This window comes from Chelonia mydas, chromosome 10 (genome assembly GCF_015237465.2).
Source record: "Chelonia mydas isolate rCheMyd1 chromosome 10, rCheMyd1.pri.v2, whole genome shotgun sequence".
In the NCBI taxonomy this organism is placed as follows: domain Eukaryota; kingdom Metazoa; phylum Chordata; order Testudines; family Cheloniidae; genus Chelonia; species Chelonia mydas.
In genome coordinates, this window is record NC_051250.2 from 10,962,248 (window position 1) to 10,982,440 (window position 20,193).

Below are 20,193 nucleotides of genomic sequence, written 5' to 3' on the forward strand. Positions count from 1 at the left end.
GAGCACCAAGGCTCCAGCCTCTCACTATTATTTAATTCATTATAGAGTATTAGGTTAAATAGACATTTGGTGCTGTCATAGAATCACGTTTAGTTTTTCCAGTGAACAGCTGGAGTAATTCTATGGAAGACAATGGAGTTACTCTAGGCTCACACTCTTGTAAATAAGAACAGAATCGGACCCAAGGAATCCCACGACAGCAAAACCCTGAGCTCCTGAAGGGACGAGGGTGCTGTATTTTACTCACTAATACCCCCTGTAATAGACCAAGCAGCAGCTCTGAGAGGAGTCAAGGATGTTTGTCATGCTGGACTTCAAAAGGTGGGAGTTGTAAAGAAAGAAGCAAAAAGGCTCTTGTATGGAGACGGAGGACCACGCCTCTTGGATGTTTTTGATGGCTAGTGCATGTGTAGTAAATCTTTGTTTTATAATGAAATCCTTATATTCCTAAATGTGGGGGATCTTGATGGAGGGTTTTTTTTAATTCCTATGAAAACGTTTCTGCAATAGAGTGGTATTGCTGAGTGAACTCCGCTCTGAATCATCTCATGGAGGGATCCTCAGTGATGTCCCAAGGGAGCACTGGCAAAGAATGTAACAGTTCCTGATTCCAAAGAGCAGGTTAGAAGAGATTCTGGGGTGTTGTGAACTCCAGAGAAGAGTTTATATTGCTCCCCTCAAGGCCCAGCTGTGAGCTTTTTGGGAACCTATCAAAAATCAAAGGTTCTGGGGCATTGGGCTTTTGGATGCAAAAGACTAGCCCTGTGATCTTTAGTTCCAAGCTTTGGCCCACATTTGGTCCATCCTCTCAAGGAAAAGGGCTAGAAATTTAGCTTTAAAAGAATGGAAGCTACAATACTCTTAGGCCTTGTGTGCATGGAATAACTTTAGGGTTTTTTGCGGGGGGGCGGGGATAAACTACCTTACACACACATACTTTTTTCTGTTTTAATTCTCTGGCATCGTATCCCACACTTATTATTCTACTTTGGAAGTGAAATACCACTATTCCAGAATGAGTTTTTTCAGTGTAATGTTCCTGTGAACACATCTGTAGTTTGGATTAACTGTTTCGCTTCAGGCAGTCCTCCCACTGCTGTCGAAACTGCATAGCTTCACATCTGGATTGTGTGCCCTCTTGTGTGCCCTCTTCTGTTCTGGGGTTGTTTTGAATGGATGTCATCTTTTCTTTTAAATGCTGGCACTCAGGCAAGTGCATTCCTTTGCAATTCCTGCCTGTGGTGAGTTCACACACCTGGAGCCGCATACCCAATATAGCAGCCATGCCCTGTGCTTCCTCGTGCTCCCATCTGGCAGTTTTGGACTTCCTTGCCTTCTGGCAAGAGTAGATCATCCAGGCCCATCTGAACAGCATCACTAGATGCAAGGAGAAACAAATGGAGGAGAAGGGGTAGTCCTGGGACACAGGCCAGTGCTGCTACAAAATAAAGGAGCTCTGGCAAGAGACAAGAATGGGACCTCCAGTAATGTGCCCGCTACCTGTCCATAGTATGAGGAGCTGGACTGGATTTTTGCAAGGGAGATCACCACCAAACCCCAGCATGGGGAGGAAGGCCTTGGATGGCACTGTAACAACTGCCAAAAGCACCCAAGTGACCACAGACAGCATCAACAAAGCAGTGTGCATACTCCCTTACTGTAAAAAGAAAAGGAGTACTTGTGGCACCTTAGAGACTAACAAATTTATTTGAGCATAAGCTTTCGTGAGCTACAGCTCACTTCATCGGATGCATTCAGTGGAAAATACAGTGGGGAGATTTATATACACAGAGAACATGAAACAATGGGTGTTACCATACGCACTGTAACAAGAGTGATCAGGTAAGGTGAGCTATTACCAGCAGCAGAGCGGTGGGGGGGGACATTTTGTAGTGATAGTCAAGGTGGGCCATTTCCAGCAGTTGACAAGAACGTCTGAGGAACGATGGGCGGGGGAGGAAGGAGGAGGGAATAAACATGAGGAAATAGTTTTACTTTGTGTAATGACCCATCCACTCCCAGTCTTTATTCAAGCCTAAGTTAATTGTATCCAGTTTTCAAATTAATTCCAATGTAGCAGTCTCTAGCTGGAGTCTGTTTTTGAAGTTTTTTTGTTGAAGAATTGCCACTTTTAGGTCTGTAATCGAGTGACCAAAGAGATTGAAGTGTTCTCTGACTGGTTTTTGAATGTTATAATGTTATTCTGCATTAGTTCTAGCAGTAAACCATATTCAGAAAAATCTTTCTCACGTAGACAAGGTGTCAAATTTCTAGTTCCCCCACATTAGAAGGCGCTTTCGGCCCCAGGCTTCATAGACCTAAAGGCTGGCTCAGCCCAGTGATTCCCAGTGTTTGCCAGGCAGTTTTGCAGTTCCTGAAACTGGAGGCTGAGGAAGTCATAACACACTGAAGAGAACTCTTCTGGCCCAAGGAAAATCGTTTATTGAGCTAATTAGTTACTGATTAAAAGTCAGTTACTAAGAAAAGTCTCATAAAGCAGAACTCTGTTCTCAGACCTGGAGAACAGCACATTGTTGTTCGATCACATCCTTTTAAAAAAGAAAAGGAGTACTTGTGGCATCTTAGAGACGAACAAATTTATTTGAGCATAAGCAAATAAATTTGTTAGTCTCTAAGGTGTCACAAGTACTCCTTTTCTTTTTGCAAATACAGACTAACATGGCTGCTACTCTGAAACCTATCCTTTTAAAAGCTTCAATATCTGGCTTAAGGAAACCTCCTGGATAGAGCCCCTAACCTCCTTTTGTCCCTGGTGGGATTTCAGGGCTCGACAGGGTTTTTTGGGGATTGCTTGCAGTAGGGCCAGAGCACTTCCTTCTCCTAGTTCCATCCAAAAATCTGTTACCGCATCCTTGATCTGAGCCCTCTGGAAGGAGCTTTAAGGAGACTGTCTCTGCCTTTCCTTTCCCCATCTGAGGGTGTTGTGGTGTTTACATGATATATCTGCTATATGCAGCATTCTTCACACTTATTACACTTGATTGTAGGCCATGCACATAGAAAGTTATTTTCTCAAACAGATCGCTAGGAAGGAAGGTCTTGGAAACCCTGTATTGGGAGTCAGGAGAGCTGGGTTCAGCTCCTGCTACAGACTTTCTCCCTGTGAACTTAGGGGTTGTCCATTAATTACATAACACATTTTGGTGACTTTTTTTAAGATCCACCCACCCCCTTGGAACGCTGGAACAAACACAGAGATTAAGGACCCCTAATGAGTTATGTAATTTGTGGACGGCCCCTTGTGCAAGTCACTAAATCTCTCTGTGCTCTCAGCTCCCCATCTCCTCCAGCCTTTGTCTGTCCTGTCTGTTTAGATTGTAAGCTCCTCAGGGGGGAACTATCTCTCCCTATGTATTTGTAAAGTGGATCTGCAGTCTGGGTTGGGCTCTCTCAGGCACTACTGTGATATAGTAATGGGAGGCTGCTGTTAACATCTTGAAGACAGGCTGAGTCCAGCCAGCGAGAATGGCTAACTCTGACTTGATTGCTGAGTTTAGAGTGCATTATAAAAATTCAGAGTACCTAGCGTTCCTACCTGATTCCTGGGAGATTTCTTTTACTGTGTGCTGACTTACTTCGCGACATGTTTTCTCACCTCATTGCCTGCCCTGTAACCTCCCCAGATGAGCTGGTCACCGAGAAAAAGCTGGCAGGAGACCGCTTAGCAACAGGTCAAATATTATGTGACCACATTTGCATGAGTCAAGAACATTTTCATGCTCCGATGGTGTCACACACATTTAAACCCATTCATGCACACACACACAGATACCTGTACGCACACAGGTACTTACATTCATGCCCATGCACTGATTCACAGACAGCCCCCATGTACTGCCCATGCATACAGCTACTTTTGGAAATTCAGATGCAGTCACTTACACATGTACCTGCACATTGCACATACACCTGAAAGAGTACATGCTCAAATCTGTAAAGCTGAGCTAAACCTGCGTGGGGCGGGAAGAGAGTGAATGCCCCATAGTACTTTAGTGACTGCATGTCTTTGGGCTGCTGAGCTCTGCAAATTCAGGCCCCTTTCTTCCATTACACTTCCTGCAGCACAGTAACCATTCAGAGGAGGAATTCTCTGATGTTTAGGGACCATCATAGAGTTCACTGGGATGCAGAAGCATCACTTGAGCAATATGCCGTCATTCAGAGTCTAGCTAGAACCTCTCTAAGCTGTCACTTCTCAGATGAGCTGAAGACAGGTTGCACTTCAGCACAAACAGTTTTAATATAGGGCAATATCAGCATTCCTGAGAGGTGCAGCCGAGTTCATCGTATGTGACAGGGCAGCTCAGAATGGTAAACAGGACTGAAACCCCCCTGAGTCCGTGCTGATTTGTTTCCCTTGCTAAGGAGCCGAGCCAGAAATGGATGACTGCCTAGAGATGCTGAAAGATGAGGAGGAAGCCCTGTGGGAGAATGTAGAGTGCAATCGGCACATGCTGAGCCGGTACATCAATCCAGCCAAGTTGACCCCGTATCTGCGTCAGTGTAAAGTCATCGACGAGCAAGATGAGGATGAGGTGCTCAACTCGCATATGCTGCTCTCCAAAATTAACCGAGCAGGTAATTCATTCCTGAACAGCCAAGACTGTGTGCTGCATTGCCTGGTTGGGTTTGACCTGACCCCAGCATTGAATTAAAATCTATGAAGGGGTCTCTGTTCCCTTTAAGTTAGATTTTTGGGAAAAATCTGATGTTCACGAAAATGAAGAGCTGTTTGGTAATAGTGACTATGGCCAAGCCTGTGTTGTACAGAATGGCGCTCACCAAGCTTTCATTCCTACATTTGCCAGTACATTGCAGTTATGATAGGCAGCAACCACTTCCATGCCAGGTGCCCAGATATCTCTGCCAATCGGGGCTGGTCAGCAGCAACCCTTTGATTTGAGCATCACTTTTTGTGGAAAGGTTGCCATTCTGGCATTTCAGTACTGTACAGCGTGGGCTGTGTTGAATACCACTGTCTTTCAAAGGCTCAAATCCAAACACTACCTTCCCTACCCCATTCCTTCAGAATAACAGCCCGCACAAACATGGCGAATACATGGCATAGCTTCATGAGATCAGCTGCGTACAGTGTGACAAGACTGGCTTTTCCGGAGTGTATTTATGTGCCAGCGACTGTTCAATCTGAAACGGGGTTGGCCTCAGGGTTACAATATCTGATTATCCTGTTCCCAATACTCCTGTGTCCTTTCTCATTGCACTATTTTTGGGTTGTCCCTAGGCCGACTGCTGGACATCCTTCATACCAAGGGGCAAAGGGGCTATGTAGTTTTCTTAGAGAGCCTGGAGTTTTACTATCCTGAACTCTACAAACTGGTGACGGGGAAGGAGCCCACACGGAGATTTTCTACCATTGTCGGTGAGTAGGATCAGTCCCTGAGGAAATAAGGGCTGGAGTCAAGGCATGAGAGAAGACTCCGATTCTTTTTTCAGATGAGAAGTGTTAATGAGGCGTAGTGGTGGGTGGTAGCTCATTCCCACCTCTCACTCTCTGGTCTGGTATGGCCTAGCATTGACTAAGCTGTTGGTGAAAGCTGGAGTGAAGCTGAAGAGCTTCAGTAGGAGTGCTACCCAGTCTGCCTCCATTTCTAGAATGGTAGTCATTACAAGGTGCCCCACGGAAATAAATTAGGGACCAGAATCTCATCTCAGTTACACTGATGTGAGTCTGGGGTAGCTCTGTTGAAATAGACAAAGGTACTCTGGCTTTGCAACAGCATAACTGAGATCAGAATCAGGTCCAATGGGTGCACATGAACCTGCTCCACCAAGTCCAAAACCAGGTGCATGTATATGTGTGTATTCACCATTGTAGTATATATGCCTGTGTATTAGAATGTGTGTGAAGACTGACTAGGTGAGTTTGAGTGTACATATGCAGTTGCATATGATGTCTGTGTGTACTCTGAACGTGTGCATGCATGACTATAAATATACGTATGTGTGTGTGTGTGTATAGTGACTCTATATATGATGGGGTGCATATATGGATGATTGTACTGTCTATGTTTGGTATTTGTGTGTCTGTTAGTGAGTTTGACTGTGTCTGTTTATTTCATTGTGTGTGTATTGTGTGTGTGCATTTGTTTGTTCCCCACCTGTGCTGTTCCAACTTTGCCTGAACCCACATTATTAACCTGCTCTAGAGCAGTGCAAAAGACCTTGGAGCTGATGGGCTGTTTCATTCTTTTCAGTGGAAGAGGGACATGAAGGTCTCACCCATTTCCTAATGAATGAAATCATTAAGCTACAGCAGCAGGTGAAGACAAAGGATGTGCAGCGCTGTGAACTCTTGGCCAAGTCCCGCCAGCTGGAGGATGACAGGAAGCAGCTGAAACTGAACAATATAGAGTTACTGACCTTCCAGGAGAGATACAACAAGATGAAGGAGGAAAGGAACAACTACAATGACGAGCTGATCAAGGTGAAGGATGAGAACTACAACCTGGCCATGAGATACGCCCAGCTGAGCGAAGAGAAGAACATGGCTGTGATGAGGAGCCGGGACCTCCAGTTAGAGGTAAAAGAGATGCTCTGGATTGGTTTGGGTCTAAATCACAGATGGAGGATGAAGTGTAACAATTGGCTCAGTGATATTTTCAGTTATGCTAAAGGTATGTAGAACTCATCCTTGCTTTGCTTATCCAGGTTAGAGGCTCACAGCATAATGAAATGTTAAGCTGAGATGATGTGTATTGGTGTAAGATTCCCTGTGAGGGGTGGCACTTCGCAGCCTATGGAGAAAGGAAAAACATTGTTTTTTCAGCATCAATAATACATTGGGACAGTTACCCAAGGATGCACTAAAGTTTCATGGTGGATTATCCAAGGATTCCAACATACCGTGCTAGCACTGTATTGAGCTGTTGGGAATTAACCACCCCAAGAGCATGAAGTCCATGTTTTGTATGCACTCAGCTAGAGGTGAGGGTGTATTTAGAGAAGCATATACCAGAGGCTTGATGTATTTTGGATAATCTTTTTTTTTCTGTGCCTCTCTCTGCTTTTCATTTGTTCCTGGGGTGTCTTAGATTGACCAGCTGAAGCATCGGTTGAATAAAATGGAGGAGGAATGCAAGCTGGAGAGGAATCAGTCACTGAAGCTGAAGAATGACATTGAAAACCGACCCAAGAAGGAACAGGTTCTGGAACTGGAGCGGGAGAATGAGATCATGAAGACCAAAATCCAAGAGTTACAATCTATCATTCAGGTAAACCAGAGGAGGAATTACACCCTGTCCTCTTACTCTCTGCCTCGAAATCAGTACACCCTCCCCCCCATTATACTGGTGGGAAATGTGGGGTGAAGCTGTGCCCCCAAAACTGCAATGAACCCAATCACCGTGTTTGCAAAGACCAAAAAGTTACACAGCCCCCAACTTTCTGCAGATTACCCCATATAAAACAGATGCACAAGCAAAAGGAATTCTTAACCTAGTAAAGCTAGATGCAAATACAGGGCTGGATCCTGCAAGGTGCTGAGTGTCTGCTATGAAGTGCTGAGCCCTCTCAATTCCTATTGAAATCAGTGAGCCAAATCCTGGCTCTGCTGGAGTTGTTTTGCCCAACCTCACCAATGCAAAACCACCTTAGCAAGCTCCCCTAAATTCTTCTGGTGCAGGGTCTGCATAGCCAGCCCTATGTCATCACCCACGCTGGAGTAAAGGATTTGACTGGGGAAAGGAGGCCTGTTCAGAATGTTTCTGCTCTCCAGAAGGGACAAGCTACTGAGACGACCTCCTTGTGGGTTATTGCAGAAAACTACTCTAACTTGCACTGGGGGCTTCACCGGGGGTGGCCAGCTCCAGGTTTGGGGTAAGGGAAGGGCATAAAGGAGGGCACAGCCACTTTAGCCCTCCTTTTCAGGTGATGTGCTAAGCAGGGCTTGGCCAGACCCCAGGATCTATCTCAACATGTGGGTGCTCAGCACCTTGCAGGAACAGACTTTCCTTTTTAGAATGACACCTTTTAAAGATTCTCAACTCATTCTTATGCCAGAGCACAGCTGTAGCCTCTCTGGCAGTGCCTAAGAAGCCTTAGGGCTTGCCTTCCCATAAACCACTACGCCACTAGAGTGCTTCAGGGAAGACGCTACCTATGCTATGTAGGGGGGGAGGGATAGCTCAATGGTTTGAGCATTGGCCTGCTAAACCCAGGGTTGTGAGTTCAGTCCTTGAGGGGGCCATTTAGGGATCTGGGGCAGAAATTGGGGATTGGTCCTGCTTTGAGCAGGGGGTTGGACTAGATGACCTCCTGAGGTCCCTTCCAACCCAGAAATTCTATGATTCTAACTAGGATCAGAATCTAGCTTTATCATCGACACCTGAAATAGACCTATGCTATGTAGGCACTCCATCTCCCAGGAGGTAGGTCGATGGGAGAATTCTCCCATTGATTTAGCGCAGTTTACACCGGGCATTAGGTCCGTTTGACTGTGTCACTCAGGGGTGTGGATTTTTCACACCCCTGAGCGATGTGTTTATACCAACCTAATTTCCTAATATAAACCAGGCCTTAGTTTTCTACAAGGTGAAGCTCAAATCTTAAAAAAAAGGTATAAAACTATCCAATCTTACATTGAGATGCGATCTAATCTGAAGACTCGTATGCTGTTAAAAAATTAACATGATGATTACTATGACACACAAGGAAATAAGGAAATAATCACCAAAAAATAACTATCTAAAAATGGAAACAAAACACTCTCAAAATAACAAAAAGCCAACTTATTTTAGAAATACTTATTTTATTCAGTAACCAAAATGTCAGTGGACTCTCTAACTTAGTATAAGTATTTTTAAAATAAATTTGCATTTTTCTTGCTTAAGATTTTTGTCTTTGATTCCCGGTTTATGTAGTTATTTTTGGATGCAATTTATTTCTCCAACAGTCATCTTGTTAACTTTAATTCCTAAAGGGGAAAAGAAAGTTTCTGGACAATGTAGAAAATGAAGTATTTGTTCTAGGCAGGGGCATTGGTGGCTCTAGGCATGTGTTTAATATTCATTAAGCATAGTCATGCAAAGTCTGCATGCTTTAAAAATTCCTCTACATGTTTTCTTGGGCCCTGCTCCTTGGCAAAGGGCAAACTCTTTGCTCAGTGTGGGCTGATTAATAGAGAGAGGTTTTGAATGCAGGGCCTGGAGCAAAGGAGAGGCTGTTCATTGTCATTGCATCCAAAATGTATCCAATTTTATCAGATCCAGTAAAAACAACCCCTTCTCCACAGCCATTCTGACAGTGAGCTGGGCTTTGTTCAGCTTTCAAAACATTAACAAATATCCCTCCTTTCTCCTACTTTCCCGCTGCAATCTCATTTTCTCTTCTTTTTCTTCTACTGTCTGTTTCTTTCTTTCTTCTCCCCACCCCTCTGTTTCTTTCTTTCTCTCTCCTCCTGTCCTGTATCTTTAAACCTTGTCCCCTCAGGCGGGCAAACGTAGCTTGCCAGATTCGGACAAAGCCATCTTGGATATCTTGGAGCATGACCGTAAGGAGGCGCTAGAGGACCGCCAGGAGCTGGTCAACAAGATTTTTTATCTCCAGGAGGAGATCCGTCATGTGGAGGATCTGAGAGACAAGGTGAGAGAAAGACAGGACTGAAAGAGTGGGATCAGATCTCTTTGAGGGATCTCTGATTGCGATGACCAGTGATACCTGCAGGTGACTGCTGATGGAGAAGTGCAGTAGCAATTTGGTTCAGTCCTCACTTCCCATCCTGAGCTGTTCACATGAATCTGTCTAGGGTCATCTGGGCAGGGCAGGTGCAATTCCTTGAAATCAATTAATTTTCACATAGACAACATTCACTGCTGTGAGGGTAATTTACAAGACTCCATCAGCATCAGCTTGGACTGCAGTAGTCTGAGCTTCCTCACAGCCATGCCTTTTCAGCACGGAGCTACACTCTAGCCATATGTGTCTATGTCTTATATAAGTAAATGTATAGATTAGTGTGCACCTGCAGGTGAACAGGAATCTCCTCCGTGCCACAGGGCAGACCTCCCGACTACTTTGATGTTCTGCTTTTATTGATTAGTCTGTGTCATTTGCAGTATCTTGAGGAGAAAGAAGACCTGGAATTAAAGTGCTCAACTCTGGGGAAAGACTGTGAGATGTACAAGCACCGTATGACCACGGTGATGATACAGCTCGAGGAGGTAGAGAAGGAGCGAGACCAGGTACGTCACATTTGGAGGGGGGCGAAGTAACAATGAGAAATTGGATCTTCTCTTTCTTCTGTTTCTGTTGGAAGCCACCTCTGGGAATTGGGGGTAATTGGACCCAAACTGTCACTACATTTGTTACATATAATGGTTGCTATTAAAAAAAGGAAACACTTGCTAGGTAGTGGCATTTGCAATACTGCTATTATCTACTAGTCTAAGCATAGGGAAATTCTTCGAGGTTCTGTGGCAGCTGCCAGTGGGTGCTGACTCTTTAATGCCAACACAGTAAGCTGCTTATTAGTGTCACGGTTTTTGGTTAGCACTCTGCAACATTTGCTGCCAACTAAAAGTTGTCAGCCATCATCATCTTCATTAATCGTACTACTATAGTGCACAGAGGTCCCAAACATTGTGCTAGGAGCTGTACAAACACACAGTAATAGACAGTCCCTGTCCCAAAGACGGCGCAATCTAAATTAAGACGAGAACCCATGTGACACACATGTGTGAAGCAGTGTTTTCCTTCCTCTGCAGGCGTTCCGTTCCCGAGATGAGGCACAGACCCAGTACTCACAGTGCCTGATTGAGAAGGACAAGTACAGGAAGCAGATCCGGGAGCTGGAGGAGAGGAACGATGAACTTCGGATCGAGGCAGTCCGAAAGGAGGCTTGCATTGTTAACCTGGAGTGCAAACTCCGACGACTCTCTAAGGAGAACTGTAATGACCAGGTAGGTCCAGGAAGAGCTAGCTGTGCTCTCTTCTCTTCATGGCTCTGTCTCAATTACAGCATGATGTAGAGGAGGATGGGATTTTATTTTTATTCCGTCTGTGAGCAGCAATGCTAGCCTGAAAAAAAGCAGTTGAGGGAAATTTCTCTTCTATTCAATTTCAATGCTGTGAGAAGCCCTCCAGGGCTAAGGGTTGGAACTTGGCTCTGCCACCACGAGACTGGCAGTTCACTTCTGCTGAGCCTTGACACCAAATGGAAGAGGAGGAAATGTAGAGGGTGGATTACCTGCATACTGGGGAAGGAAACTCCTAACAACTCTTTCTGAGGAGCTAGTTCTAATGAAGTTTGCAAATAGGAAAACTGGTAATGGGCCATGAACTATTGCTAAAGACGAACAGAAATTTCTGTGAATTTCAGTTTCAGTCTCTAGTTTGAGACCTGAACCACAATCTGTTTGGTCGATAGACAGCGGCTGAACCACTTGAACTACAGGTATGTGGCCTGAACACCATGACAACAGAGCATGCGGGCCTCACTCGATCCACAGGCAGTCCTGCCAGATGTACTAAAGGGAGGCCACCAGAAGTGGTGCTATGCTTTTGGCAGTAGCCTTCAGAAAAAGGTCACTAAAATCTCTCTTTTATCTCTAGAGTTTACCAAGGAATCTGCCGGTTACCATGATTTCCCAGACCTTTGGTGCTCCTAGCCCCAAAGCCAATGGTCAGGAAGCAGATGACTCCTCCACCTCTGAAGAGTCAGCAGAAGACAATAAATTCTTCCTCCTTGATCAGTCTCGACTTAAGAGAAGAATGAACCTGAAGGGAATCCAGGTGTGTCCCAATCTGAGGCCAGAACTGTGTAGTTCAGATGGGTTGTGGAGGAGATACAGTCAGGCTTTGTCGGGGAGAAAGCAATCAGGTTTTGCGAGACAATTGCTGCCCCCTTTTCCTCCTCCCCTATGCTCTCCGTACTCGTGCTGCTCATTTATATTCTCACTGTGGCTTCAATAAAATGGATCTTTGCCTCCTTAATAGTAGTGAAAAAAGTATGTCTTGAAAATTGGTTTAATGCCCTAAGCCCAGCACATGTGGAATGGCTGGTGGGAAATGCAGCACTGATGGAAAAGCTGGCATCGTCTGGAAGGAACGATCGGAAGAAATAAACAAAATCTGGAGCAAAATTAGCTAGCTAATTCGGAATTACATGAAGCATGTCCTACTCATTCAAATATAAGCGGCAGCCTGACTGAGGCCCTTGACTTCCCTGACTACTGGGCTGACTGTGGCTGCCACTGCATTCATGAATTGTAAAAACCTACCACCTAAGATTGGTATAGAATGTATGAGCTGCTCTTTCTCTGTGTCCTCATCTGAATTCTCTCTGCCTTTCCTAACCTTTCTGAGCCCCGCCTGCCTTTATTGCCGGGAGCAGTAGAGGTCCATTTTTCCCTTTTATATGGCAAAGGGAGGCTTCTTGTATGAGCAGCTTGTTGAAACCAGTCACAAGAGACCCACTTCATCTTTTGTCATTCCCTCTCCAGAATATGGGAACTGCAGTGCATTTGGTGTTTAAATAACTCTTCTCCAGGCCCTGTCTGATGAAGGCACATAGACTCTGCAGTGTGACAAAGGGGAAGGAAGGGAGGTCTCTGTTTTACAGTGAATGTGACACCTACCCTGAGTTTGGCTTGATTTCTGTCTTCTTTCTTTCAGCTACCACGAGCTAAATCCCCCATCAATACAAGCAAAGCATCAGATTTTCAAGGTCAGAGAGAGCACCAGTGTCCCAAATGTCTGTCTCAGTCTGTTTCATCTAGTCCATCTGTGTCAGTTTGTTCTAACAAACTTGCCAACAGGGCGAACTCAGAACTAAACCTGAGAGACCTAAGGAACAGTCTTCTTTTGCACTAAATGATGTTAATCATCATTTCAAATTGACGAGAGGCTGTCTGATCATTCTTTCCATCCATGGTCACTCTATAGACTCCTTTATCCTGTCCCATAGACAGTCTCAGCTTTCTAGCTACTTTTAACTTGCATCTTCTATCTGATTATAATTTAAAAAGGGACAAAATTAGATCTACTTTAAAGATCATCAAACCATTCTTCTGATTCTGAATATTGATGAAATCTTTGAGTAAGAAGGTCCCCTAATCTACTGGGTCATCTAAACAGTCCCCTTATCTGTTGGCAAGCTGGAGTCCATTTTTAACTCATTTTTAACTGCTGATATTAATTTTTACATATCTATCAGTTAGCTGTAATCTCGCCAAATTACCATGTGCATCTTGGCTGTCTGAATTTTCCTAGTGCCCTGCATTTAACTAACAGACACTTAACAAAAAGTAATGGTTTGAGCAGGGAGTATGTGCATTATTTGTTGTGTGCAGGCAGTATGCTCAGCATTGTACAAAAGGTAGAGGAAGACATGGTCACTGCTCCTTGGAGCCTACATGTTAAGCAGACAATCAGTAGAGTTCAGACACACAGTATGTTAAATGAGGAGATGGATTAATCTCCACCCATGGAGCAGATGACCAGCTCCAGCTCATTTAAGTTTTTATACAAATAAGATATTTTTTTAATGTTCATGAACCTCATAGGAGAAATGTGTTTTAAAGAAGGGGTTGAATGAGGGGCAGGGTGGTCCCCAGAAGTGTACATATTCCTGCTTTAGAGCATCTACCAACAAGATAAGGAGGAAAGGGTGATAGAATCAGAAGCCAATGGAGAGCTTCCTCAATCTCCCATTTAGTAAAGAGAATGAAGGGACAGACAGAAGATAAGCTCGAATGGTTGGAAAATCCTACGTCTTGTTGGGAATGTGAGGAAGAGTTTTATACTGAAGCGGATCTAATATAAATATCTCTGGTGTACGTCTCCCTCTCTGCCTTTGTCTCTGTCATTTGTGAGCACAGCAGTCAGAGCACAGGATGAAGATGGGGCTGATGCCAGCAGCAGCCGCACAGACACCAGTTCCTCCAATCCTGTTTCCATCAATAACTCAGTCAGCGGCTGTGAAGTTGGCAAAATTGTAAGGAACCTTCGGGTGCCCCTTGTTTGTCTGTGACCTTCCCTGTAATGTGATTCAGAGCTCCCACACCCTAGCACTAGCTCTGCACTAGCAGCCCAGCTGCGATCAAACTCAGGGCCTTGTCACTAGTTCCCTAATCCTTTTTACCAGCATTTTATTAGAACCATGTTATTAACCTTTCCCAAAATCACATACCTGGCTTATGTTTATTTAAAGATATTTCAACAGGACTTTACAGGCTCTCGGTATCTCATCTCTCCATTTAACACTTAGTGTAGGAGGTGGAGGCTTTTCTTCAAAGGCTGCTTTGTAATTGATTTTAGTGGAACATTTGAAATTCTATTGGAGTTTCTCATGCCCTTCATGTCCATAACCCACAGTGGGTCAGAGAAGGGGCGCAGCTAGCAGCTGCTAATTTCTGCACACACTAACCAATCCATTTCTGCAGTAGCCCCATAATCTCCCAAGGTAGACATGCCATTATACACAATGTGAGCACTGGCACAGCAGGTGTAGTTAGAATGATCTTGCAGAGTGTTAATAAAAGACCTGATGAAGAACAAAACACCTTGCCGGAGCACTGTAAGAAATGCTGCCCCCAGCAAATTAAAAACTATAGCCTAGACTAGCCAGTGGGGGACCCTCTGCCACTCGTAATAAGCTCAGCTGCCTTTATAGGGATACTCTTGGGATTATTAGTCAGATACACTGATGAATTACACTGTCTTGATTATAGTGCAGTTTAGAATAGTTTATGAACTGGTGCTATTAATTTATTTAGAATGAGCAGACATGTATTTTTCCCTCTTTTTCTGTATCCTCTGATACATGTATTCACAATGCAACATATGTCCCACTTAACAAGGTTAAAGCTAAAACTCTGCAGTGAATCAGCCACTTTGCATTGCTCATGTGCATTGTACTCTGTGACCATGGAATGAGTTTATCCTACTCCATATAAGACAGAGACTGTCAGTAAAGCACCAGACCAAAACACTTATGACTTTTAAAATGAGAAATAAGAAAAGGAGTACTTGTGGCACGTAGTCTCTAAGGTGCCACGAGTACTCCTTTTCTTTTTGCGAATACAGACTAACACGGCTGTTACTCTGAAAATGAGAAATGGATGACACTTAACATGGATTTTCTTTCTTTCTTTTTAAAATAAAAGCAAACCCTGAGAAATCGCAACCACAGTATCATGTCCACCACTCCAGAACCTCCAGGAAATGATTCAATTGTCCGACGGTGCAAAGAAGATGCTCCTCATTGCAGGTGAGTAGCTGTGTTGGTGAAAGATGGGTAAAAACATTGTTAAGGCTATAGAACTAACTGTGCCTCCTACCCCTTTCAGTCCTTCCCAAGACACCCCTCAGGTGACTGGCCTGGCTTCCCACACCTCATTCTGAGTGGAATCCTGTGGTCCAACCAGACTCAGACTGGATGCATGGCTCCCTACTATGTTAATGATACAGGCCCAGCTTGGTTTTGGCACTGGTACGAATTTCCCTTGAGGAGCCTGTGACAGGCATATGTTTGCAGTGATACAGAAACAGCATCTTCAAAACAAAGCTTTCTTTATTCATTCTTCAAAGGTGCAAAGTACATAGAACCCAGGGTTAAAAAAATAAAAAGCCCCTACACGCATGGGTAGGATGGCCACTCACACATTCCTGGAGTAGCGGACATTCTGGTACTTCTGAGAATAGCATGGGCCCTGCCCTCGCCGGCATAACCATACCTCTCTTGTTGTGACCTCATGTGCATGGTTCGGGCCAGGTCATGCCGCATGGGGGTGCCGTTTTGAAGAGCATGCCACCCTGCCCCTGCCGGCGTGACTTCTCTCACACAGTGCATGCGACATTACATTGGCAAGGGCAGAGCAGTGCACTCTTCATTACAGCATCTCTCGTCCGATACTGGACAAAACTATGGGTGGTTTAGTCTCAGTACTCGGCAGGGGACAAAGATTTAGAAAAGCAGGGCTGTCTGGTTTAAAACCAGACGAATGGCCTGCCTATGCATGGCTATCATTACACCTCTGTAAATTCCCCTCAGCCCAGCTCTCTCCATCTCTGGCAGGGGGAAACAGACTGACCGTGCTGCAGTTTCTGCTGTGTTTGTCAGCCTGTTAGCTCTTCACTGACACACTGTGAACAGCCTCTCCTAGCTTCTGCAACCCCCCACCCTTTTCTAAGGTCTTTGAGGGTAGGGTCCCCCTTGATTCCAGGCTTTAACCTTGGGAAGAGTAATCCATTCCAGTCTCGATGGAGTCAGTTAGGGGGTATTCCCCAACTAACTGTTATCTGTGTCATTGTTTTACCAGTCCTTCTTGGTTTCTTTAATTAAACTCCATAGGAAGTACCTCCATCATAACCAAACATACAGAAGCCTGAACCATATTCATAACAAATAATACAGATACTTCCCAGTTCATCATAATTGCTGATGTGTCATTTAAGTTCAGACTTCCTTTTAAAAAAAAAAAAAAAGCAGAAGTCCTGGGACCTGACCTTGATACGTGTTCATATGGGATTGTAGCACCCCAACTGCTGCTATTGTTGTCACACCAAATATTGGTCTTTTATTAGGAAATGCAAAACACTGGTGTTCCGGACACACAGTGGAAATTTTTTTAAACTTTATTTTTATATAAACATATAACGAAACAAAACATATATAAATGCATGCACAACATGGAAATACCATATAAATAACACAATTCAGTGTTCATTATTTGTAAAACCTGGAAGAAACAAACAAACCAACAAACACAAACGTGAACCCATAGAGGTCATGCAGGGTATCAATTTTTAAAGTGACTATCTAGATAAATAAGTGAGAACATAACCTATGAGTATCGGGGACTAATATATACTGAACTGCTAATGTATGCAATAGTTTCATGTGTGACCAAATTTTTTCCAAGCATTTCTATTAAACAGAGTCATTTTTTCCATTAATGCAGTAGCAGAGAGCTTACTAAGCCAGTCTGTGTTTGAGGGAGGAATTGCAGATTTCCACTTTCTCAGAATAACTCTTTTGGCTACAAAAACAGTTACTGCAATCCATTCATTCATGTTAACTGGTAATCCCAACTCATCCAGCACTTCTAACATCAGTGGAAATTTTAAAAAGCGAGAAATACAGAAGTTAAGGTTCTTACTAAAATGTTAACTTTGGTACATTGCACATATGTAGCATTTTTATTTCTATTTTTCTTCTTAAAATCTAGGGTATTACATTTTTGGTTGTTTCATTACATGTTTACTGTAAAATGTACAACATGTTGCCATAAGTACTTAATTTTTCACATTTCCTGACTCTCTTTGGTTTAACTGTGCCCTCTGTCAGTTGTTCTGTTGTGGGGGCCAGAGGGTTGCATGTGATAGCTATTTTTATAAAGGCAAAGGAGAGAGAATAGGCAAATGCCAGTGCTTTGGTAACATTAACACATAAATGGTCCCAAAGAGGTTCTGAAGTTCACACCTCATTGAGGTAAATGGGGTGGAAGAGGAAGCAGAGTTCACATCTCTTTGAGACAGTTTTCAGCATGGTTGAGCTGAGAGGAGAGAGCAGCCCATCTGCGTACAAGGTGTTGGCTGTGTGTCAGCATGGGAAAAAGATAGACATCTAGGCCACTGAGTTGGGCTGCCCCCGTTTTTGAATGCCCAGGCTGAGGCAGCTTGGGTCTAGTTTTCAGAGGAGCAAGCCCTTGTGCATTTGAAGTCACTAGGAGCAGAGGGTTCAGAGCCTGTTAAAATCCGAACCAACGTATCTCAACCTGGGCACCCACAATCAGTGGCCATTTTTGAAAATTTGTCTTAGTATTTTCAAACGAAAACTTAACATTTGCAGCATGCAGTAAAAACTATAATGCCATCTTAAAATCATAGTATCTGCCATGTTCGCAAACCTTTGGACCCATGACTGTCTCTAGTTCCAGATGTTACGGCACTGGGGTGGTTTTTTGTTTGTTTGTTTGTTAGTTTGTGGAGCTGTGTGTGTGTGTTTGTGAGAGAGAGAGAGACTCACATTTCCTTCATGCAAGCTGTCCCAGCAGCACATCCTGTTTCTGTCTGACAAGACAGATGTGCATAGTGTCCAGCAGAGTTAGAGTCTACATATTTAGCCAATTGGATCACTCAATTGGCTGGACCTATAATAACTGGGCCTACAAATTTACCTTAATTGTGAGTTCAGTGGTGAAAAGTGAATGAAAGTTCATAAAATGTCACAATAACCTATAATAACAAATGTTGGAGAGAAAAGATGCAATAGGGAAACAGACTGAATTAGTCTAAACAAAAGGTGCTACTAATATAATTCAAGGACTGTTAAGATCATGCCTGGTAAACAAGAGAAGTGTGGGACCGGAAATTAATGAACCAAAGTTGATGTGTTGAAAATTAGGCCTAATTGGTGGACAGAATAATGAGGGGATGGGCTATTCCACCCATCGTTCCCTTTTGGGGTCCTTAAGAGACTTTGGGGGTAGCAGGGTAAGCTGGCTACCATAAAACTAGCTGATTAAAAGACAGGAGATAGGGAAGGAGCAAGCCTCATCATCATGGCTACTTCCCCCACCATCTCCTGGGACCCCTGACCTTTGTCATCCGATCCTGAAAGGTGTCCTAACTGGGCCAATAGAGAGGGACCAGATGACATCACCATCTACACTGACTCCAGCTAATGCCAAATACAAGCTGGGTGTGAGACTGTCATCTCCTGTGTGTCCTTTTCCTTCCCCACCTTGTTTCACCTTCCTATCCTCTCCTTTTCCTTCTGTCTATTAAGAAAAGCTTATTACCAAAAAGGCAACTAATGCAATGCCCTAAATAGCCCAGTGCTGGTACCAGTTTGTCAGGTCTCAGAGTGACTGATACAACCAGGTGCTGGGCCTGTGTTTTTTCCAGCAGTGAGGCTGCAAGTCAGAGTCAACACCAGAAATGGAAATTGTATGTTTTTAATCTTGGCTGATCGTCTTCATGATGAGCAGCATCTTACTCCCTTCTCAAGAAGTCCCTGTGAAGTCACCTATTGTGTAGGAAGGTGCTGTTCAGTAACTGTAAGGGAATCACAATCTGGCCCCTTATTTTTATTTTTAGTAAAGATGTCAGCAAGACCCGAAGTGGCTAGTATTTTGTCATGGTGCCTGATCCAACTTCCATTGAAGTGATGTATCTTACTGATTTCAAAGGGATTTGGATTGGGACGATGGTTGTGGAGTGGGAGGTTCTGCACATAGCCAGGTACACCCAGACATTCCTCTGATTTCACCAGACATTCCATTGTCAAAGGTCCCTCAGAAAGACCCGTGCAGCTGTTATAATACTGCAAGTACACTTCAAAGGTATCACTAAAATAAATCATTCTTATTGCTCTACTTGAAGCCCTTCCCTTACATTTTGTACCCAGTGTGGAATAAAGCACATTGCCGTCTAAAGCAGGTACTATGCATGCACTGCATCAAAGTGTTCAAAAGAAGAACTGAAATAGTAAGTGCAGATCAACCAGTTCAGGCCACCAGAGACCACAGTTTCCTTCCACCTGTCAGAACCTTCACTACCTCTCTGTTAACACTTCTTCCTTCTGAACTGCCTGCTGCTTCCCGCGCCTCTCTCTCCTCCACAGGCCTCTCTAGATAATGTTCCCTATGCAGCCTTCCTGCTTCTTCCCCGTGCCACACGTGTCTGTAAAGCTTAGTCTGTTGGTGCTGTCCTGCTGTTTCACCTGCCACCTTCAACACCTTCTTCCATCACAGAGCTTCCTCAGTCAGAGCCTACCGATACCGGCTGAATTTTGAAAAGTGAGTCTCTCTCTCTCTCTCTCTTTGTTTTTTAATTCCAGTCTGGCTGAAGAGGACAATGACAGCTTTGCCTATGATACTTTGGAACTAGATGGTAAGTGAGGGGAGGATACCAGTTCGTAACCTTAGCTCTGAGCCATGATCATCGTTCCTTAACTCACCAGATTCAGATACTATCCACCAGCCCCTATGATCACATAAAGGTATAACACCTCCTGGATGTGGTCTTCTGTCCCATCTAATGGCACTGAGACCACTTAGAAAGAGATTAATGAGTCTGCTACAGCCTTAGCTAACAGCTACGTGGCTTTTAGCTCACGTAGTAGAGGCTCATGCATTTAGCTCCCGAGGTTTGCTCCCGGGGTCTGCCGGTGTTACATATGGTTGGAGGAAGGCGGATACGTGATATGCA

The 20,193-nt window shown here is 44.1% G+C and overlaps 1 protein-coding gene across 5 annotated transcripts in view; it reads left to right on the plus strand.

Annotated features, from left to right (window-relative positions):
* CARD11 (caspase recruitment domain family member 11) overlaps positions 1 to 20,193 on the plus strand; it is a 68,277-nt gene that overhangs the window by 27,401 nt on the left and 20,683 nt on the right. For all 5 annotated transcript variants that reach the window (XM_043523868.1, XM_037911028.2, XM_037911027.2 and 2 more), the window contains exons 2-13: positions 4,387 to 4,599; positions 5,264 to 5,401; positions 6,237 to 6,562; positions 7,074 to 7,253; positions 9,469 to 9,621; positions 10,095 to 10,220; positions 10,743 to 10,937; positions 11,590 to 11,769; positions 12,652 to 12,703; positions 13,857 to 13,972; positions 15,144 to 15,247; positions 19,823 to 19,875. In XM_043523868.1, the coding sequence (XP_043379803.1) occupies positions 4,387 to 4,599; positions 5,264 to 5,401; positions 6,237 to 6,562; positions 7,074 to 7,253; positions 9,469 to 9,621; positions 10,095 to 10,220; positions 10,743 to 10,937; positions 11,590 to 11,769; positions 12,652 to 12,703; positions 13,857 to 13,972; positions 15,144 to 15,247; positions 19,823 to 19,875 (1,836 nt within the window). The remainder of the gene's footprint in view (positions 1 to 4,386; positions 4,600 to 5,263; positions 5,402 to 6,236; positions 6,563 to 7,073; positions 7,254 to 9,468; positions 9,622 to 10,094; positions 10,221 to 10,742; positions 10,938 to 11,589; positions 11,770 to 12,651; positions 12,704 to 13,856; positions 13,973 to 15,143; positions 15,248 to 19,822; positions 19,876 to 20,193) is intronic.